The 20,683-nt window shown below is 47.3% G+C and overlaps 1 protein-coding gene across 13 annotated transcripts in view; it reads right to left on the bottom strand.

Moving 5' to 3' along the window:
* ERC1 (ELKS/RAB6-interacting/CAST family member 1) overlaps positions 1 to 20,683 on the bottom strand; it is a 468,899-nt gene that overhangs the window by 380,802 nt on the left and 67,414 nt on the right. For all 13 annotated transcript variants that reach the window (XM_082255729.1, XM_082255727.1, XM_082255726.1 and 10 more), the window contains exon 2: positions 18,623 to 19,453. In XM_082255729.1, coding sequence (XP_082111855.1) covers positions 18,623 to 19,291 — 669 coding nt within the window. In that variant the 5' untranslated portion in view covers positions 19,292 to 19,453. The remainder of the gene's footprint in view (positions 1 to 18,622; positions 19,454 to 20,683) is intronic.

A 20,683-nucleotide genomic window follows, 5' to 3' on the forward strand; every position in this document is an offset into this window, starting at 1 on the left:
AAAGCACAAAAAGGAAAGGGGGGAACCGGGCAGGAGCCCCCAGCAGGTACAGTTCTTACCCCCAGCCGATTGCCTAGTCGCAGGCGGCGCGCCCCCTCCGCCCCCATCGCCAGTACAGCGCCCTGCCCTAGCCCCAGAAGCAGCCCAGACCACCACACTACCCCATGCCAAGAGAGGAGGGGGATGGATGGGGGACTAGATGACCCACAGGGACCACCAAGGCACAGGAGGGAAGCCTATGGGACGAAGAACACGGGGGTCCAACCGTCCCAGGGTGGGACCCGCGTCCACCCCAAAAGCCTTTAGGGGGAGAGGGGGGACAGCTATTCTCACCATGACAGGAACCAGACGGCACCGCTCCAGACAGAACCCCTTGCCGACGAAATGGGGGGGGGGGCTCTTGGCCAGGGGGAACGCTATGACGTGGGCCAAAATCCGGACGCATGCGCCCTTGCGAGAGCATTTTAACTCACAGGCCAGTCCCTGTCCGGCGGGGCTATGTCGCGGCCGACTTAGCACGGAGCTGTGGTCTGTGTGCGCTCGCTGTTGATTGTAGATCTCACAGGAAAAAAAACAGAAGAAAAAAAATCTAACCAAAATTGAAAAAAATTCCAGGACCAGAGATCCCAACAAGGGACTAGGACCTTACGCCTGACTAAGCAGCAAAAGACTCTATAGCAGAGAGGGAGAGTATACCACCTGGGACTGCCCATAGGCATAGTTAGGCCTTTTTTTCTGCCTAGTATCCTACTCCTGTAGGGGGCAGTATAACCCCCTGGTCAAGATTCTCAGGAGCTGTGTTCATCAATGAACGAAAGAGAAGGCTATATTTGTTCTTAATTTTATATTTTGTGTAAAGTGACGCTTATTATATCACCCTATTCCAATCTCCCATGTATGATAATTTGAGTTTTTTTTCTTCCTGGTTTTACATACTCTTTAAAAGTGAACCTTCTTTGGTTTCTTAGAAACCAATATTCATGACAGCAGTCTGTAACGGTACCATTCCTTCCACTGGCGTTTTATTTAAAGAGCATTCGTCTCCCTGACCACCAATACTCGGCTACTCTACATTAATCATCGTTGATATGAGCATTCTTCCCACTAACCAGCAGGGTAAGGGTACCCTTCTTTAATTGGCCACCAATGTGTTGTGGTTATCATACCATGAGGTTTAGATACATTAATTTTTAGCAAGGGTCCCCTGAGAAGTGAAAACTTGTTCAGGGATCCTTGTTCCTAATACTTTCATTTGTATGTTTTTTTATTTGTCTGGAGTTCAGCTTTAAATGTACAAAAAAAAAAAAAAGACAGGGAAAAGAAAAATCTAGACGTAAAATGTTGACAGATGGCTCACAGAACATGAGAAAGGAAAAAAAAAAAAGAGTCCATGCGTTGGTGTTGTGTACAGTAGGACGCACAATATCTTCACACATGTTCCAGGATCTGGCCAGTGGTCCAGAACACGAAGCAAGCTTGGAGAACGCAGATTTTATTAAACAGAAATCTCAGAAGCATTTTTATTATCTTGAATAGTCAATTTACTGCTGGGCATACACATCTATTAAATCAATTAACAAACATATTCCTTATTCTGAACATATCCAGCAAATGTATATGTATCTTTCGTTAGTATTTTGGTCCCTTTTAAACAGATTTCATGTATCAAACCTAAGATGGAGATAATCTGATGGTCTAGAAACCATCTTTGGTGTGTGATCATTTTTCTTAGCTTTATCTCTATTAATTCTGATTGGCAGAATGCAAATCCAGTAAATTCAGGTTGAAGAATCCAGTCAACTGAAGCACAAAATGATTGTTGTTGTAAGTTTGACAGGTTCTAATCAATGTTTCTAATTAAGAATGATCGGAACAAAGCCAGGTCAATTTTGTATCGGTGTTGTATTGAATGATTATTTTGAACATCCAAATAACACTTATATTTTTTTTTTTTTTTTTTTTCGACTAGATAAAAATAATTGCACACAAAACTGTGCCAGATTTCATGTAACAGAAGAATCATTATTTTTTGAACATACAAAGTTCTTGGGAAAGAGCCATTTTGTATGCCAAAGAATCATTTGTATAGACTTCTTCTACAGGACAAAGCAATCAGTCTTATGTCTGACAAGGACAAGTCTTTTGTGTATGAGTAGGTGAAGGCCTAAGACTTCAACCTGTTAGTTCAGAAACCCAAATGTGGTTCTGCAATAAAAGCTGTAAATTGCAATTACTGAAAAAACATTTTTATTGGGTTACCAAACACAGGCAAATAGACATTTGCAGAAAACGGTCACTAAACATCTGACACCTAAAGACGGGGTACACACGGGCCGAATGTCGGGAGACGTTTGCCAGCTCAAAAAAAAAAAAACAGCCACCATTCGGTCCATGTGTATGTCGGTCTATCCAACACAAGGCTGCTGTTTGGCCGGCTTCTGTTGGACGAGCATGTTGGAAGACCAGCAGCTGACCGACTCCCGATCAGCACTCTCAGCCAATGATGGAGAGCGCTGATTGGAGTGTTCTGGCAGGGGGAGGGGGGAGGCAGTCCCCCTGTCAGAACACAATAGCTCAGCAGGGGAGATCGCTGTGCTTACTTTGCATAGTGAACACAGTGGCTCTGACCGCAGATGACAGTTTTTTTTTGTCTGCAGCTCTGGGTGTTAATGGACACGCAGAGCAGTGGCTCGGGAGCACACCTGCTTGGGTGCCCCCTTTCCAAGCTGCCTGCTCTGGGGGCACTTGGCAGGAGGGAGGGGCCAGGAGTACCGGTGAGGGACCGAGAAAAGGAGGATCAGGGCTGCTCTGTGCAGAACCACTGCACATAGCAGGTAAGTATGACATGCTTGGTAATTAAAAAAAAAAAAATTGCTTTTAATATCACTTGAATGCATTCTATGCGTTAAAGTGTTTTCATTATCCTCTGACTGTCCTTTGAGACTGCAGGACCCCTAACCCCCGGTCTGGAAAGTGCTGATTGGCCCTGTGCTGATCACATACACTCTCCCAAGAAAAAAAAACCCTCTAGCAATACACACCAATCTGAGCATGTGCAAAGTGCCCCCAAGGCTCTCTCCTCTCAGAAGATGGATTGGGGACTGTGAAGAGGTGGATCGGAGAAGACAGGATCAAATAGCCATCTTATGCAATGCGGAGCATTAACCCCTTAGGTTTCACAGTGAGTATAACAAGCATGTTATACTGCATATACAGTCTGATTTTACTGTTGTGACTCAGAGTTTAGTTACAAACCTGGGCATGAGAGCAGCATAGCTGTGCGCTCTCTCTCTCATACCATTGGATCAGAGGCAGCAGCAGGAGCCATTAACAGGCAGCAGCAGGAGCCATTAACAGGCAGCAGCAGGAGCCAATCACAGCCATTGAGAAGGGAGCAGAGGGTGGGGCCGAGCTACACTGTGTTAATGGACACACAGAGCATGGCTTGGGAATGAGCCTGCATGAGTGCCCCATAGCTAGCTGCCTACAATGGGGGCACTAAGCAGGGGGGTTCACACTGATTCACTGCTTTTTGGTCGCAGCACAAGTGAATGAATGGTTTCAATTAAATTTTCCACACATTTTTAGCAGTGGTCCTATTGACTTCTATTAGGTGGCACGTTTTTGTTGCATTTTATGAAAGTGCACCAAAGATGTGGGAAGATACAGCAAAAATGAGCAAATAGAAGTCAAAGGGACTGAAGCTAAAAAACGCATGGAAACCATACATATACCTGCGCTGCAGCCAAAATATAGTGCAGCAGTATGAACCTGACCTCATACTGGGAGCTTCTAAAATAAAACCTTGCTTCCAGGTCAAAACATCATAGGCGAAGGTGCCAGACACTGTCAGTTTTACAAAAACTAGGAAAGACTCCAAAAGTCAGCTTTGTCGTTTCAGTAAAGGCCAATGGTTATGAAGATCGGGAGCTGTGTCCATCAATGAACATCAGAGAAATTGATTTTACGGTAAGTAAAAAATTTGATTTTTCGTACTTACCGTAAAATCCTTTTCTCTGAGTCCAGCTCCTCTGAGTTGCTGCTTAATCATAGATGGTTGGGTAATAGCTCCTCCCACCAGGAGTGACCAGGCACTTCAAAGGTTTGACGGGCCCAGGGGGCGTACCCTGGGCTATTACCCTCAGCCTCACCAAAGCACAGATAGTTTGGTTGCAAGCAGTGAAGAATCCCAAAAGAACCCCCATAAAAAGACAGAGGGGTGGGAGCGACATCCGTCGGTGGACTCAGAGAAAAGGATTTTACGGTAAGTACAAAAATCCCATTTTCTCTATCTTCCACTGACGGACGTGGCTTTCTGCTTAATCATAGACGTTTGGGACGTCCAAAAGCAGTAACCACAGAGGGGTGGGAAATGGACAAACTCAAAGGAATGCAAATACCTAAGGCTAACATAGCCAATACAGTAACATGGAGCCCAAAACAACAACTGCGGCTCAAATGTAACAAAACCAGAAGAGGAGGGTCAAGAAACCACTCCCTCACACGGCGGCCTGCAAAACCTTGCGGCCAAAGGACGCATCCGCGGGTGCCAGCACATCCACTCCATAAAACTTGGTGAATGCGTGTACTGATGACCAGTGGCCGCCTTACAAACCTGCAGCACTGACACTTGGTGGCGGAAGGCCCAGGAGGCTTTCAACGCCCACAAAGAGTGAGCAGTAACAGAGAAAGGCGGAACCTTGCCCGTAAGAGAATACGTATGCACCACCGTCTGTCTGATCCACCTGGAGATGGGCGACATAGACGCAGCATGACCTTTCTGGGGGCCATCCGTATTTATAAAAAGAGTCCGACTTACGAAAGGACTCAGTGACCTCAAAATACACCTCAGTCAAATGAAAGCCAGAAACTGTCCGAGGTAGGAACGATGGATTAGGTCGTAACACCACCTTATCTCGGTGTATCACCAGATACAGGGAACGGCAAGACAACGCAGCCCTTGCCGACACCTTCCGAGCAGAGGTGATAGCCACCAAAAAGGCAACCTTCTGTGACAGGGCAAGCAGCGAAATGCGCCCAATGTTCTCAAAGGGAGGGTGCTGAAGGACCGACAGAACCAAATCAAATCAGGTACGGTGATAGACCTACCTAGAAATGGATTTTCTAGCCTTAAGCAAGGTAAGAATCACCGAGTTGGACAGACCCCCATCCTACAACACTGAGCTCTCAACAGCCAAGCCGTGCAAGCCAGTGACCGTAAAGCAGGATGGAAGATGGAACCTTGCGACAAAAGATCTTCCCTCAAAGGAAGAGCCCACGGGCCGGCTACCTTCAGCCGAACCACGTCGACGTACCAGGAGCTCCAAGGCCAATCTGGCGCCACCAGGATTACCGGACTCCCCCCCCAGCTCGATCCCACAGAGCAGGCGAGACAACAGTTGCAGTGGAGGAAAAGCATAAAGGACCCCGTACGAACTCCAAGAAGCCACCAGGGCGTCCACGGCCTTGGCCTGAGGATCTCTGGACCGAGTCACAAACCTGGGAACCTGTCTGTTTTGCCTGGAGGCGAACAGAGCCACATCCGAGGTTCCCCACCGGAGACACGACTTGTGAAACACCTGCGGATGGAGAGACCACTCGCCCTGAGCCAGGATTAGTCGACTCAGGTAATCTGCCTGCCAGTTGTCCGCGCCAGGGATCTTGTCAGTAATTAACCAAAGCCCCTCCAGGGCCTGAAATCCCCCTGTAATAGCCTAGGGTACGCCCCCTGGGCGTGTCAAACCTTTGTCTGAAATGCCTGGTCACTCCTAGTGGGAGGAGCTATTACCCAACCGTCTATAATTAAGCAGCAAGCCACGTCCGTCGGTGGACGATAGAGAAATTTCCATTTTCTCTTTTGTTCATTGACGGACACAGCTCCTGATCTTCATACCCATTGTGACGTCCCAAAGCAGCCTGCAAATCCTTGCGGCGAAAGGAAGCATCCGCAGATGCCAGCACATGCGTCACTGATGCCTGATGACGAAAGGCCCAGGAGGCACTGAGCGCCTAGTAGAGTGCGCCTTAACAGGGAAAGGAGGAACCTGACCCTTGACGGAATAGGCCTGAATCACCATCTGTCCAATTCATCTGGAAATGGTCACAGAGGAAGCACACAACCCTTTCTGAGGTCCATCCGTGAGCACACATAGTGAGTCTGACTTCCTAAAAGACTCCATAGCTGCCAGGTACACCCTAATTGCCAGGACCACATTCAAGGTATGCAAGAAAAGTTCCTTCGGATGTTTTGGCCTGGGACACAGAGAATGCAACAAAATGTCTTAATTCAAATGAAAAATCAGAGACAACTTTGGGGGGGGGGGGGGGGGGGACAGACAGGGGTGAATCACCAAGTAAGGTGAACGATAGGATAAAGATGCCAATTGCAACACCCTGTGCGCAGAGTTATTAGCCACCAAAAATGCCACTTTCTGAGACAGTGTAAGCAAGGGAATCTCCTGAAGATTCTGAAAAAAGGAGGCTTCTGGAGGACCGGAAGCAACAAATTGAGGTCCCAAGGGGCAACGGGGACCACACTGGAGGAATTAAATGTCGGACACCCTGAAGAAAGGTACGCAACAGGGAGCGTGTGGCCAAGGGTCATTGTAAGAAGACCGCCACAGCCGACACCTGGCCCTTGATGGTACTCAAGGCCAATTTCTGTTCAACCCCCCGTTGAAGCAAGGTCAAAATCTGAGTAACCGAGAACGAGCGAAGATGAACCTCAAGAGTATCACATCACGCAATGTACGTCTTCCACGTACATTGGTAGATCTTTCAAGAAGTCGATTTCCTAGCTTTTAAGAGCGTTGGAATCACCGACATTTCTGTTGAGCAGACGCCAATAGATCCACCTAGGGGATGTCCCACCGGAGACACAACTGATGAAAGACCTCCGGATAAAGGGACCACTCCCCTTGGTCCAACGCCTGGCGACTGACGTAATCTGCCTGCAAGTTTTCCACCCCGGGAATGTATAAGGCGGAGAGGGCTGGAACAAACCTTTCTGCCCACATTAGAATGCCGGCTACCTCCTGAGCTGCTAGGACACTTTTTGTGCCCCCTTGGTGATTGATATAAGCCACAGCCGTGGCATTGTCTGATTAAATGCACACTGGACATCCCTGAAGACGATCCGTCCATGGGTCTGGAAAAGCCCACTCTCGGCTTGCCATACTAGGTTCTTTTGGATCCTCCAGAAGAGGCCCTGAAAGACGTTGAGCCCGTGTCAGTTGACCCTGAGGGACAAAAAACTTCTTATGAGCCGAGAAGAAGGGCCCACATATACGATGAGGTTCCTTGCCCTTAGTAGAAAGGAAGAAACCTTTAACAATGTCATCCAGGGTAGCCCCAAACAGGCGATCCCCTTGAAAGGGGAGAACAGTCAAGACCTTTTTAGAAGTCTGATCTTCAGACCAGCATTTAAGCCAAAAGACATGCCAAAGGGCCACTGCCGAAACAGAGCCAAGCCACTAGGGGAGCCGCATCCAAAGAGGCATCACAGATAAACTGCAGCTCCTGGACCAGCTGGTCCGCCAGCTCATTAAAGGCAGGGGGGGGGGGGGGGGGAACTGACTGAGTGGGCTAAGCTTTTACGCAGTGACCTGGAGAAAGAACAGAGTTTGCGGCATCAGGGCAATGGTGAATACAGGCCTTAGTGCCGAACCAGCAAAGAATACATATTGCGGGCCACAGCCTCCGCCTTTCTGTCAGCCAGACCCTTAAAGGCCGGGGACTCTTCAACCGGAATTCTGGTTGCCTTGTTCAATCTGGAAACCAGAGGGTCCACCACCGGTGGAACAGTCCACTTCTTAATAAGGGACTTCCCATAGGGGTAACGTCTAGAAAAATCGCTTAGGGACCCCAAGGGGATGCTTTGGTCGTCCCCACTCTTTAGCCACAATTCTGTCAAAATAGGCGGAGAAGTAACACCTTTGCCACTCTGGATTGCTTGCGAGTGCCAAAGGGAACCTGCGCCTCTGTGGCAGCTGCGTCCTCCATCTTCAAGGTCTCACGCACAGATACAATCAGTGTGTCCACCAGCACCTTTTTGTGCACATTGCAGATGTGAAGGAATCACCCTCACTATCTGAGGATTCCGGGCGCATGGTCGCAGACCCAGCAGGGTGACCCGCCTCCACAGCGGCCGAATCAGATTCAGGACATAAGACAGATGAGGCAGGGGAAGGCGGGGGCGCTTTTTTGCTAGCCCGTCGCCTGAAAACTACCTCCACCCGGGACACAAAGGACCGCCGTAAGTTCATCGATGGATGGTTGGGACCTGAAGGGCCCCCACAGCCTCAGAGAGGGGGTCAGGTGGGAAGATGTGCTCCAAAGGCTCCATGAGTCACCAGGGGGGAACCCCACAAAAAGTGTAAAACACTACAAAGGGACAACCCCCACTGCACTGACAGCACCACCCGGTCACCAGGCACAAGCACTAAGCGATTCTCAGCAGAGAGGGAGAGGACCCCACCCAGCAGAAACTGGCACCTGCAGCCACATAGATAATCTGCACTCCCCGTGTGGTGATCAGGAAGTGAAAAGATCCAGGAGTCAACACCAGGGGATGAGGAGGGGCTCCCACTGCCAAAATCGCTGCCAACAGGACTCCACTGTTTTTGCCGCCGCTATTTTCAATGGCAGATCACCTCAAAATGGCTGCCGGAATACACAAATATGGCCATCGTGCATAGGCATACACAAGCTACAGTAAATGGCAGCACCACGAGGCCCCTAAGGACCCAGGAGGGATCCCTAGGCCTCAAGGACAGACCCAGGCAGGACGGGGTACCCTGGCAGGAGCCCCCACCAGGTACAAATCCCCCCCACACACACAGCCGATCGTCTGGTCACTGGTGGCGCACCCCCACCGGCCCTCATCACCAGCATAGCGCCCTGCCCTCACCCCAGGAGGAGGACCAGACCACCCACACAGCCCCAGCATAAGTGGAGGGGGGTGGGGGGTAGGATGGGGGACAGATGAAAAGGAGAGTGCCAAACAGGAAGGAGGGGAACCCGGGGGACAGACTGTCCCAAGGAGGGGCCCACGTCCATCCCAAAACCATCCCGGGAGAGACAGCTACTCACCATACCAGAAATCAGGTGGGCACTACTCCAGACAGAACTTCTCACCATCGAAATAGGGGGCTGCCGGGCAGGAGGCGCTGCTACTCAGGCCGAGACCAAGTCGTTTGCAACCTCGCGAGGAGTTTCTCGCAGCCCCTGTCCAGTGGGGCTATGTCACGGCCGACCTAGCAAGGAGCGAAGGTCTGCGCGCCCGTGCTGGCCAGACTGGAGTGACCACTGGATCTAGATTATCCAGCCCGTCGCCCAGTCCAGCAGTTGATTGTAGATCTCATAGGGAAAAAAAAATCAGGAGAAAAAATAAAAAGAAAAAATTGCCAGGACCAGAGATCCCAGCAAGGAACTAGGTCCTTACTGACGAGGCAGAAAAAAATCTGAGTACCTATAGCAGGGAGAGGGAGTATACCCTATGGGACTGCCCATAGGCATTGCCAGATAATTTTTCTGCCTAGTGTCCTACTCCTGTAGAGGGGCAGTATAACACAATGGTTATGAAGATCAGGAGCTTTGCAAGTCAATAAACGAAAGAGAAATGCTGGTTTATGGAAAGAAATAACCAAAAGCCATGAATAATATGAAAGGTGGGAAAGATGTTGTGACTTTAAACTTTTTAATCTAAACCCATAAAGGATCTCACAACTCACAAGCCACATTAAGCATCCTCATTTCTAGAGGCACACCATTTAATGGAATGACACGTTTGTGGGTGCAGCTAGTTTATTGTAATCTACTAATTAGCTCCCCTTAATCTTACAGTCAAGCGGAGACGTTTAAATACCAACCATTCTCATCCTAGAATGACATAACCAGCACTTGCCTGCAATGAAAGCAGAGGGAGACTAGTGGACATCTCAGCACAACACGGCTGCCAAACATTTGTACATACATCAAAAGTCAGTCTCAGGACCATAAGGAGGCAGAGGCACGAGACACAGTACAATTTATCACCAGAGGATGGTACCATTATACTGGGACCACCTACAAAAACTGCATCTCCAACTTAAACCACCATAAAGCCTTACTGACCAACAAAAGCCATGCCAAACCATGTGCCCTGCTAAAATTTAGCAGCAACCTGTCTATCCAAAGTTCCAACAATGAGGCCTGACAAATACCAACTAAAGGACATAGTGAACAATTTCAAATAAAATTGAAACAACAAGCTCTCAGAAATGACTTACTTATCACTACAGAGAGACTACAAGCTGGCCCCATCACTGGAGATGCTACAAGATCCTCTAAAACCCCCAAAAAATGTGAAAGTGACACAGCTGCTGTATGTATACAACCAGCCCACAAAATCAATATCTTTTACGCAAAATACAGCGCTAAAAACATAGCTTACTAAATTAATCAGTGTTCTTCAAATGAATGTGCATATCAAAATGACAAAAGAATCCAAAGTGAAAAAATGAATTTAAGAAAAAAATCAACAAATGTCCAAAGCAATACAAAGTCCAATGGAGTCTTGTCTAAAAGTTTCCTCCAACAAGTATTGCTTCCTAGGTGCTTGAATTAGATATATCAAAAAAGTGCTCTCTCCACCACAATCAAGGGTTGCACTTACCAGACCCATATGCGCAGTAGTGGGATTCAAAAATTTTAGTAACCAGTTCCGACTTTCAATGCACAGTGACCAGCGTGCCCCCTTTCAATGCAGAATGACCAGCGTGCCCCCTTTCAATGCACAGTGAGCAGCGTGCCCCCTTTCAATGCCCATAAACCAGCGTGCCCCCTTTCAATGCACAGTGACCAGCGTGCCCCCTTTCAATGCACAGTGACCAGCGTGCCCCCTTTCAATGCACAGTGACCAGCGTGCCCCCTTTCAATGCACAGTGACCAACGTGCCCCCTTTCAATGCACAGAGACCAGCGTGTCCCCTTTCAATGCAGAGATCAAGCTCGTGCCCCCTTTCAATGCAGAGACCAGTGTGCGGCGTTCCCCCTTCAATGCAGAGATCATCATTTGTGCCCCCTTCAATGCAGAGATCATCATTCGTGCCCCCCTCAATGCAGAGATCATCATTCGTGCCCCCTTTCAATGCAGAGACCAGCGTGCAGCGTCACGGCGTGCCCCCTTCAATGCAGAGATCATCATTCATGCCCCTTTCAATGCAGAGACCACCATGCTGCGTGCCCCCTTTTAATGCAGAGACCAGGCCAGCGTGCGTGCCCCCCTTCAATGCAGACATCATCGTGCCCCCTTCAACGCAAAGATCATCAATCATGCCCCTTTCAATGCAGAGACTACCATGCTGCGTGCCCCCTTTCAATGCAGAGACCAGGCCAGCATGCCCCCTTCAATGCAGACATCATCGTTCGTGCCCCCTTCAATGCAGAGTGAACAGCGTGCCAACTTGCCAAGCCCCCAGACCAGTGACTTACCTGTTGTAGACTCGTAGCGGCTTCTGCTCTTCAGTCCCTGCGTCCCCTCGAGTCCTCCCGCGTCCCACCTCCTCCTGGCCAATGGCATTGGCCGAGGAGGAGGAGGATCCGTGTGACAATAGCGAATTTTCATTCGCTATTGTCACACAATGGGTGGGCTCGGGGCGCACGTGGCTCTGCGCCCCGGGTCCACCCTTTCCTTTCCTACTAGAGCCAATAGGCGGGGAGACTGGGACTGTCTGGGAGGCGGCGGCCTGCAGGAGAAATGGGTAACGTCACTGGTTGCTAGACGCTAAGCGGCTCTAGCCTAGCAACCAGTGACTGTGTGTGGGCTCCAGCCGCCTCCCTGCAGAGAGACAGCGCAGACAGGGGAGGGAGCAGCAGAGCGGTCATCAGGAGAGTGTTTTTTTTTTTTTTACAGATCATGGTCAAACTCAAACTCACAGTTCTGCGAACTTGGAAAAAGTTAGTAACCGGTTCTATGGAAGTGAGATTGCTATGGCGGTAATGAAAAAATGCACAGGAATGCGTTTCCTGCACTGCATCACCAGGCATGAAAAGAGAAGCAGTAGACCAATGAGCTCACTTCTTTGTCACTCAGTTCTCTCCTCCAATTTGCATGCACTTTGTTAGCACATGAGCACAACTGACTCACACCCTTTGCTGCTTCTTCCTCTTTCAGTCTAAGCTCCGCTGTACATCAACTGCAAGAGGCTGACACCAAGTCAAATTCAAGCACTTACACGGTTTGCATTATAAAATAATACCATTAATTATTGAACACAGAGCTGTGATAATTTGTGTCTTTTACATCTGAATGGAGTTGAGCTTTAAATTGGTAGCATATGATAAAATGTGCCCTTCCAAAACAACAATGCACTATCGAAGTTTCTAAAGATAAACGACCTAAATAGCTTATATTATCCAATTTCTCTATTTCATTTTCAAATCTGCATTGGAAAATGATGGTTCAAATTCAGTGGTTTCCTGTATTATTTTACTAACTGACACAGATGACAGAATATTCCTTAAGTCTAAGGCATATTTTGCAAGCTACAAACTTACCAAGACCATTCTACAATCTAGTGACAGCCCAAGTATCCTGAAGTGACCTCCTCGTTAATAAATAATATGTTCCTCAGAATCCTGTAAATTATGTACTTACTACTCAAACTGAGGTCACCTCCTGGCCTACATGCGCACCGATCCATCTCCTGCCTACCACTCAGCAGTCTGCGCCCAAATACGCTGTAAAATTTGCTCTTAGCTTAAAGTGCTTGTAGACCTCAGAAATGAAATATGAACAAAGCATATCCCTCTATAGTGTGTACTTGTCTCAATTAAGAGCTCTAAGTGTCACTTTGGCTGCAGCTTCGTTCCTCTGCTATCAGTATGAATTACTCAAGTTTTCCTGACACCAAGAAAAAAAATGGTGACAGGGGAGGACCTCCAGCTGACAGCCTGAGCTCTGTTCCTGTGTGTTGTTTGGAAGGAAGGGGGGGGGGGTGTCCATTCCCTCCAATCAGCTGTCAGAGCTTTCCTGACTGAGCTCTGCAGAGTAACTTCAGCTCTCCGCCTCCCTTATTTCTGAACTCTTACAAAAGCGTTAAAATGTATCACTTTAAACAGATGCAGAGAAGAAAGGGCTGCAGATAGACAGGTACAACTTATGTAGGCGGCTTTGTTCCATCTCTGAGTATCACCTGAGGCCAGTCACTTCACTGAGTACATGTATGGGTTTGCAAGCACTTTAACGTTACCACACTGTATTGGTCGATTAAGACACAAAACAGTTAGGGCTCTTTCACACGGGCGTTCCGATCAGATCCGCCTGTCAGTTTTTTAGGCGGATCTGATTGGATGCCCCATTCAGCCCTATGGAGCTGCGGATGTCAGCAGTGACACCCGCTACCATCCGCATCCGATCCTGTCCGTGAAATCCAGATGGATGGAAACCCTATTTTCCATCCGTCCTTGGGATCAGATCGGATGGGATTAGATGAGAGCGGACAGGCGGTCAGCTCTCATCCGATTCCCCATAGAGAGCAGTGGGGCTCTGACACCTCCCTCTCCGCACACAGTGTGGAGACGAAGCTGTCATCCGCCGGCTCAGCGGGGATCGGCGGATCGATCCCCGCTGAGCAGAGCACGGTCCGCAACGGAATGCGGACCGTGTGAATGGGGCCTTACTGAGATTCTAATGGAACTAAACGTATTTAAATAAGCAACACTATGCACAATATTTGTAAGCACAAACAGAACAACATGTACTCCTTTAAAGTTGTGTTATTTTTTTTTTTTTTTTTTTGTGAGCCTTATTTTACATATATTTAGGTTTATCAACTGATAGGAATAATTTGAAGAAGGTATATTCTATCTGAACAGTTACAAATATTATTACCCAATTGCACCCATAACATCCAATTTGCAAAGCATGCTGGGGTAATATAAAGACCCAGCATCAGACCTAATCCCTTCCTCCGGGGATGTAATTCTTGGGCTTAAGCAGCCAATCGCCAATTGGGAGTAGAGGGTCAATGCCATATGCAAGCTCTGACACTGAGTTTACATAGGAATTAAACTTAGGGCTCCTGCAGATTAATAGTGGGGTTGTTGTAGTCAGTGGGGAAGGTCTATTGAGAGAACCTGTCACTATCCCAAATGGACAAAGTGACAGATTCACTTTAACTCTGCTAGGAAATGAGAGAAAGTTTCCTTTATGTGCGACTCCTTTTACAGTGTGTATATAATCAAAACTTTCTGCTCTTCAGGTGTATTTCAGAGCAGCACCTGATAAAAGAACCTGGAGAAATATTATTTTTGCTTGAAACTTGCCCCAACAGGCATCAAGTGGTACATATGAAGTATTATTTTCAAATATTTCTAATAAACATTAAAGTGAAAATCACTTCTCAGACGTAAAACACAAAGCTATATTAAAAAAAAAATATTTCTCCAGTATTTTCTTTCAAACTGAATGGAGTTTTTCGTGTTGGGACAGCATTGTGACAACTAGACATCTATTCACAATCAGAAAACTGTAAAAAGAGAGGTGTATTTACTTTCACTTTATGTAGTTTATTCGGGCCAAGCTGACCGAAACAAACTATTTGCTACATTACCATGTGCGCTTATTGGGCATGCTGTATAAAAACTGTATGTAGCCTTAGCTACATACACTATATGGCACTGTATTCTGGGTTTGAGACAAGACCTTCCTGTCTCACACCCAGAACAAAATAGCATTGGGCCGAGCGGCACTCTACCATTCATAGGCAGCTTCGTATTCTATCAATGAATACAAGCTTTCTCTGATTGGCTCAGTCACAGAATGTGATGCCATCAGACCACCTCTTTCAACTTCTTTGATAGAATAGAGAGTGCTGCTCAGCCCGACGCTATTTTGTTCCAGGTGTGAGACAGGAACGTTTTAGCTCACACCCAGATCACAGTTCTGTATTGTATAAAAGGCTACATACAGTTTATACAGCACGGCCAGTGGACGCACATGATAATGTAGCAATGGCTCCAACAAACTTTTTAATATGAAAATAAAGTTGGAAATCAACCTTAAGGTATTTGTCTTATAATGCTCCCAGCAGCATGCAGAATGTGTCAGGTTACCGAGAGATTACACATCGGCCATGAGACCATTTCCTAGAGCAGCCAAAACATTGATCAGTCCAAAAGAATCCAGAAATGCTTCCAAGAAAAAAATTAAAACTGGGGAATATAGCATATGCAACCTCTGAAGTAGGAGTGGTGGCATTACAGAAAAATAAATGTAGGGGAGGAGAGAAAAGAGACAAGGCAGCAAGCAGGGGCAGGGATATAAAGAGAAATAAAATATATGAGGCTTAGGAGAGTTAGAAATGAAACAGACATCAAAAGAAAAGAGACTGTGAGGAGAGAGAGAGAAGGAGAGAGAGAGAGAGAGAAGGAGAGAGAGAGAGAGAGAAGGAGAGAGAGAGAGAGAGAAGGAGAGAGAGAGAGAGAGAAGGAGAGAGAAGGAGAGAGAGAGAGAGAGAGAAGGAGAGAGAGAGAGAGAGAGAGAGAGAGAGAGAGAAGGAGAGAGAGAGAGAGAGAAGGAGAGAGAAGGAGAGAGAGAGAAGGAGAGAGAGAGAAGGAGAGAGAGAGAGAGAAGGAGAGAGAGAGAGAGAGAGAGAGAGAGAGAGAGAGAGAGAGAGAGAGAGAGAGAGAGAGAGAGAGAGAGAGAGAGAGAGAGAGAGAGAGAGAGAGAGAGAGAGAGAGAGAGAGAGAGAGAGAGAGAGAGAGAGAGAGAGAGAGAGAGAGAGAGAGAGAGAGAGAGAGAGAGAGAAGGAGAAGGAGAAGGAGAAGGAGAAGGAGAAGGAGAAGGAGAAGGAGAAGGAGAAGGAGAAGGAGAAGGAGAAGGAGAAGGAGAAGGAGAAGGAGAAGGAGAAGGAGAAGGAGAAGGAGAAGGAGAAGGAGAAGGAGAAGGAGAAGGAGAAGGAGAAGGAGAAGGAGAAGGAGAAGGAGAAGGAGAAGGAGAAGGAGAAGGAGAAGGAGAAGGAGAAGGAGAAGGAGAAGGAGAAGGAGAAGGAGAAGGAGAAGGAGAAGGAGAAGGAGAAGGAGAAGGAGAAGGAGAAGGAGAAGGAGAAGGAGAAGGAGAAGGAGAAGGAGAAGGAGAAGGAGAAGGAGAAGGAGAAGGAGAAGGAGAAGGAGAAGGAGAAGGAGAAGGAGAAGGAGAAGGAGAAGGAGAAGGAGAAGAAGGAGAAGAAGGAGAAGAAGGAGAAGAAGGAGAAGAAGGAGAAGAAGGAGAAGAAGGAGAAGAAGGAGAAGAAGGAGAAGAAGGAGAAGAAGGAGAAGAAGGAGAAGAAGGAGAAGAAGGAGAAGAAGGAGAAGAAGGAGAAGAAGGAGAAGAAGGAGAAGAAGGAGAAGAAGGAGAAGAAGGAGAAGAAGGAGAAGAAGGAGAAGAAGGAGAAGAAGGAGAAGAAGGAGAAGAAGGAGAAGAAGGAGAAGAAGGAGAAGAAGGAGAAGAAGGAGAAGAAGGAGAAGGAGAAGGAGAAGGAGAAGGAGAAGGAGAAGGAGAAGGAGAAGGAGAAGGAGAAGGAGAAGGAGAAGGAGAAGGAGAAGGAGAAGGAGAAGGAGAAGGAGAAGGAGAAGGAGAGAGAGAGAGAGAGAGAGAGAGAGAGAGAGAAGGAGAAGGAGAAGGAGAGAGGGGAGAGAGAGAGAGAGAGAGAGAGAGAAGGAGAGAGAGAGAGAGAAGGAGAGAGAAGGAGAGAGAAGGAGAAGGAGAAGGAGAGAGAAGGAGAAGGAGAAGGAGAGAGAGAAGGAGAAGGAGAGAGAAGGAGAAGGAGAAGGAGAAGGAGAAGGAGAGAGAAGGAGAAGGAGAAGGAGAGAGAAGGAGAAGGAGAAGGAGAGAGAAGGAGAAGGAGAAGGAGAGAGAAGGAGAAGGAGAAGGAGAAGGAGAGAGAGAGAGAGAGAGAGAGACGGGGAAAGAGCAAGACAGAGAGAAAGCAGGGAGAAAGAGCGAGAGAGAGGGAGAAAGAGCAAGAGAGAGGGAGAAAGAGCAAGAGAGAGGGAGAAAGAGCAAGAGAGAGGGAGAAAGAGCAAGAGAGAGGGAGAAAGAGCAAGAGAGAGGGAGAGGGAGGAAGACGGAGAAAGACGGAGAAAGAGCAAGAGCAAGAGAGGGAGAGAGAGGGAGAAAGAGCAAGAGAGGGAGAAAGAGCAAGAGAGGGAGAAAGAGCAAGAGAGGGAGAAAGAGCAAGAGAGGGAGAAAGAGCAAGAGAGGGAGGAAGACGGAGAAAGAGCAAGAGAACGAGAAAACGCGAGAGAGGGAGAGAGAGGGAGAGAGAGGGGGAGAAAGAGCAAGAGCGAGAGGGGGAGAAAGAGCAAGAGCGAGAGGGGGAGAAAGAGCAAGAGCGAGAGGGGGAGAAAGAGCAAGAGCGAGAGGGGGAGAAAGAGCAAGAGCGAGAGGGGGAGAAAGAGCAAGAGCCAGAGCGAGAGAAAGAGCCAGAGAGGGGGGGGGAGCAAGAGAGATAGAGTGAGAGAGCGCGTGAAAGAGAGCGCGTGAAAGAGCAAGAGAGAGAGAGAGAGTGAGAAAGAGCGCGAGAAAGAGGGAGAGAGCACGAGAAAAAGAGCGAGAAAGAGCGAGAGAGAGAGCGAGCAAGCAAGAGCTGGCCGCTCCGGATATGTGTGAACTGGCTCCATTGCAAGTTGATCCAGTTCACGTTATGCCAATCGGATGTAGTTCAAAATGTATTCGATTCGCATATATGTGAACCAAGCTTAAAATGTAAGGTGCATTTTTGGTACGCTTTTGAAAAAAAACACACCTAAGATGCAGAATGCAGGACTTTTCAGCGTAGTACAGTGATGCGGAACGTTACATAGGATTTTAAAGGGGAATTATTTTGATGCACGTTTGTTGCTCTGGAAAGGCACGGCAAAAGCGCATGTGTGTGACAGAGCCCTAAAGGGCAAAAGGAAAGCACACAAGTGGACAGAGAAAGGGACGCAAAATGAGTGAATAAAAATAAAGTAACTGAGAGAGGGGAGACAGAGAATAGAGAAGACAAAAGAAGAGAAAAAAAGAGCTTGTAAGAGAGAGGGAGAGAAAGAAAATAGAAAAGAAAAAGAATAAATGGGAAGGACACTATGGGGAGATTTTACTAAAACTGGAGCACTCAGAATCTGGTTTAGCTGTACATAATAACCAATCAGCTTCTAACTTCAGCTTGTTCAATTAGGCTTTGACAATAAAACCTGGAAACTGATTGGTTACTATACACAGCAGCACCAGATTCTGTGTGCACCAGTTTTAGTAAATCTCCCCCTGTGTAAAGAAGGTAATAATTATTTCTTGTTCACAATTGTCCACTAAGCTGCGTTTTTATGCACATGTGAAAAGGGGTACATACCATATATGTTCAACAAACATGGTGTTAAGAAGCCCTTACAGTGAAAGGAGGGCATGCTCATACACTTTTCAAGAAAGCTGAATCACATTCTGAGTGGATGTCATTAACACAGTAGTCACCTCCCTGTGACATTTACCACCACTGTGACTGTAACCTCCCCAGTAACACCGGTAAACAAGGATTTTTATTAACTAACTCCCAACACCAATCTCCCCTTATAATATATTGTGATTCCTACATTTCAATCAGCTGGAAAACTGAGAAACAAACCTGATTCTCTTCCTGAACCACCCGATACTGTTCCTTCCACACGGAAATCTTGGACACTTCATCCTTCCGCAACGCCCGCTCTTTTTTTAACTCTGGACTCCAAAAAGTCTTGATGCTGTTCATGGATGAGCTCAGCTTGCTCTCTTTCACCTCCACATCCTTTCGGAGAAGATCATTTTCCCTTAGGACCTCTTTTAGTTGGGCCTGAAGGTCCATAATGGTGTTGTCCCTGGCCTGGCGCAGAGAATGGGGAACAGTTGATGCCATGCTGACTGGTGGAATCTGGTGATCCCCAAATGCAATGGCGTCACTGGATACTCCACTGGTGGCAATGTTTGGGCTGCTTCCCATGGCTGTCATCCTTACCCCATAGGGCAGCCTTCCCCCAGACCGGCCCAGGGTCATGGTGCTCTTTGGGGTTTCTCCTCCCACAATTTCATGATCACTGAGATACATGGGAGAAGCAGTGGCATATGCCGCATTAAGAGACTGGATATTTTCCATGGACAAGGTTTTACCACTGCCTCCACCAGGTACTCCACCAGAGCTGCCACCGGTACTGTTAGTACGGCGATGGCCCAGACGTGGTGAACGGGGGAGCCGCGGCGAGCGTCCAGGGCTTTGGCTGCTTGACTCCAGCTTTCCAACGGAGCGAGAACTTCCATACATGGTTGTTAGATGTGAGAGGAACGGTAAACTTCTGAAATTTGGGGGGAGCAAAAGGTCACCTTTTCAATTTTAGAATGTTTTTTGGCAGTTTGTGTAAGATGATCAGCAGTTCATGGACTTAGATGGATCTTCCATTTTTGAAAGACGCACAAATTTTGTGACCTGCAGAGAAAATAAAGAGAACAGTTACACCTAAAAGAAGTGAACTTCGACAAGGACTTTAAAGCAAACTCAATCCAGACAAAATCTTAGATTGACAGTTCTCTAGGGGACTTCGTTGTGATATGAAATGCATGTCTGAGCAAAACTGAAAATAAACTACTGACTGCATTTCTGCAATGCATTAGCATTTCTTAAAGTATTGTCTCTTTAAAAATACTGGAAGTACAGACAATTACCTTGTGAATCGGTTAGAATTTCAGTGAACTCTTTACTCCCTGTAGTGAACTGACAACGCTGCCTCTGCTGCACTGAAATCTCAAGCACATTTGGACCACAGGACACCACTCCACATGTAATGGTGATGGGGGCTGTAGTCCAGTCAAGAGAACTGGACAGAGCTGATAACACTGCTTGGGATTTCAGTGTAGAATGTGCAGTGTTGTCAACTCACCACAGGAAGTTGGGAGCTCACATTGATTTCTGGCAGATTTACTGTGTACTTACAGTAGAGCTGCACCAATAATCGTTAAAAAAATCATGATCTCGATTCACCCCCCCCCCCCCCTCACGATTTTAAAACATCATGTTCTCGAATCTTACAGAGCTGTTCAAAGGAATGAACTTCCATCTGTAAGTGAGGGCAGTTTAACCAAGTTTTAAGGACTTTTTCTGACACTTGTTGCTTACAAGTTAAAGTGGTTGTAAACCCCCCTCTGTAAGTTGTACCTATAGGTAAGCCTATAATAAGACTTACCTATAGGTACTGTAAATATCTCCTAAACTTGCACTGTTTAGGAGATATTTACTGTATAGTGCGCCGATGTCATCGGCGCATGAGCTCTGAAGGAACGGTCGCCCGTGCCGTTTCTTCAGAGCCCTGTGCCGTGATCAGCAACTCCTGGCCTGTAGCATAGCCGGAGTCCGCAGACCAGGAAGGAAGATGGCTGAAAATGGATGCGGTCTCCAGCGGGGACAACGAGGGCTTCGTTTGAAGGTGTCACATATTGTGCTAGTATGCGATGCCTAAATATAAAACATTAAAAACTGTGCCAAAGTACTACCTGCAATACAGTGACAAAATGTGTGCAAATTAAGAGTCCATATATCACTCCATTAAGAGTCCATATAAGTGCTGTTGCTTGACTTCAGTGATGAACCAATACATGTGCAGTAAGTGATCAAGCCATGCTCCCATTATGTGCCCCCACTCACCGGAGCAATGATGGGTAA

This window comes from Pelophylax lessonae (assembly GCF_965119305.1).
Source record: "Pelophylax lessonae genome assembly, chromosome: 4".
Lineage (NCBI taxonomy): Eukaryota > Metazoa > Chordata > Amphibia > Anura > Ranidae > Pelophylax > Pelophylax lessonae.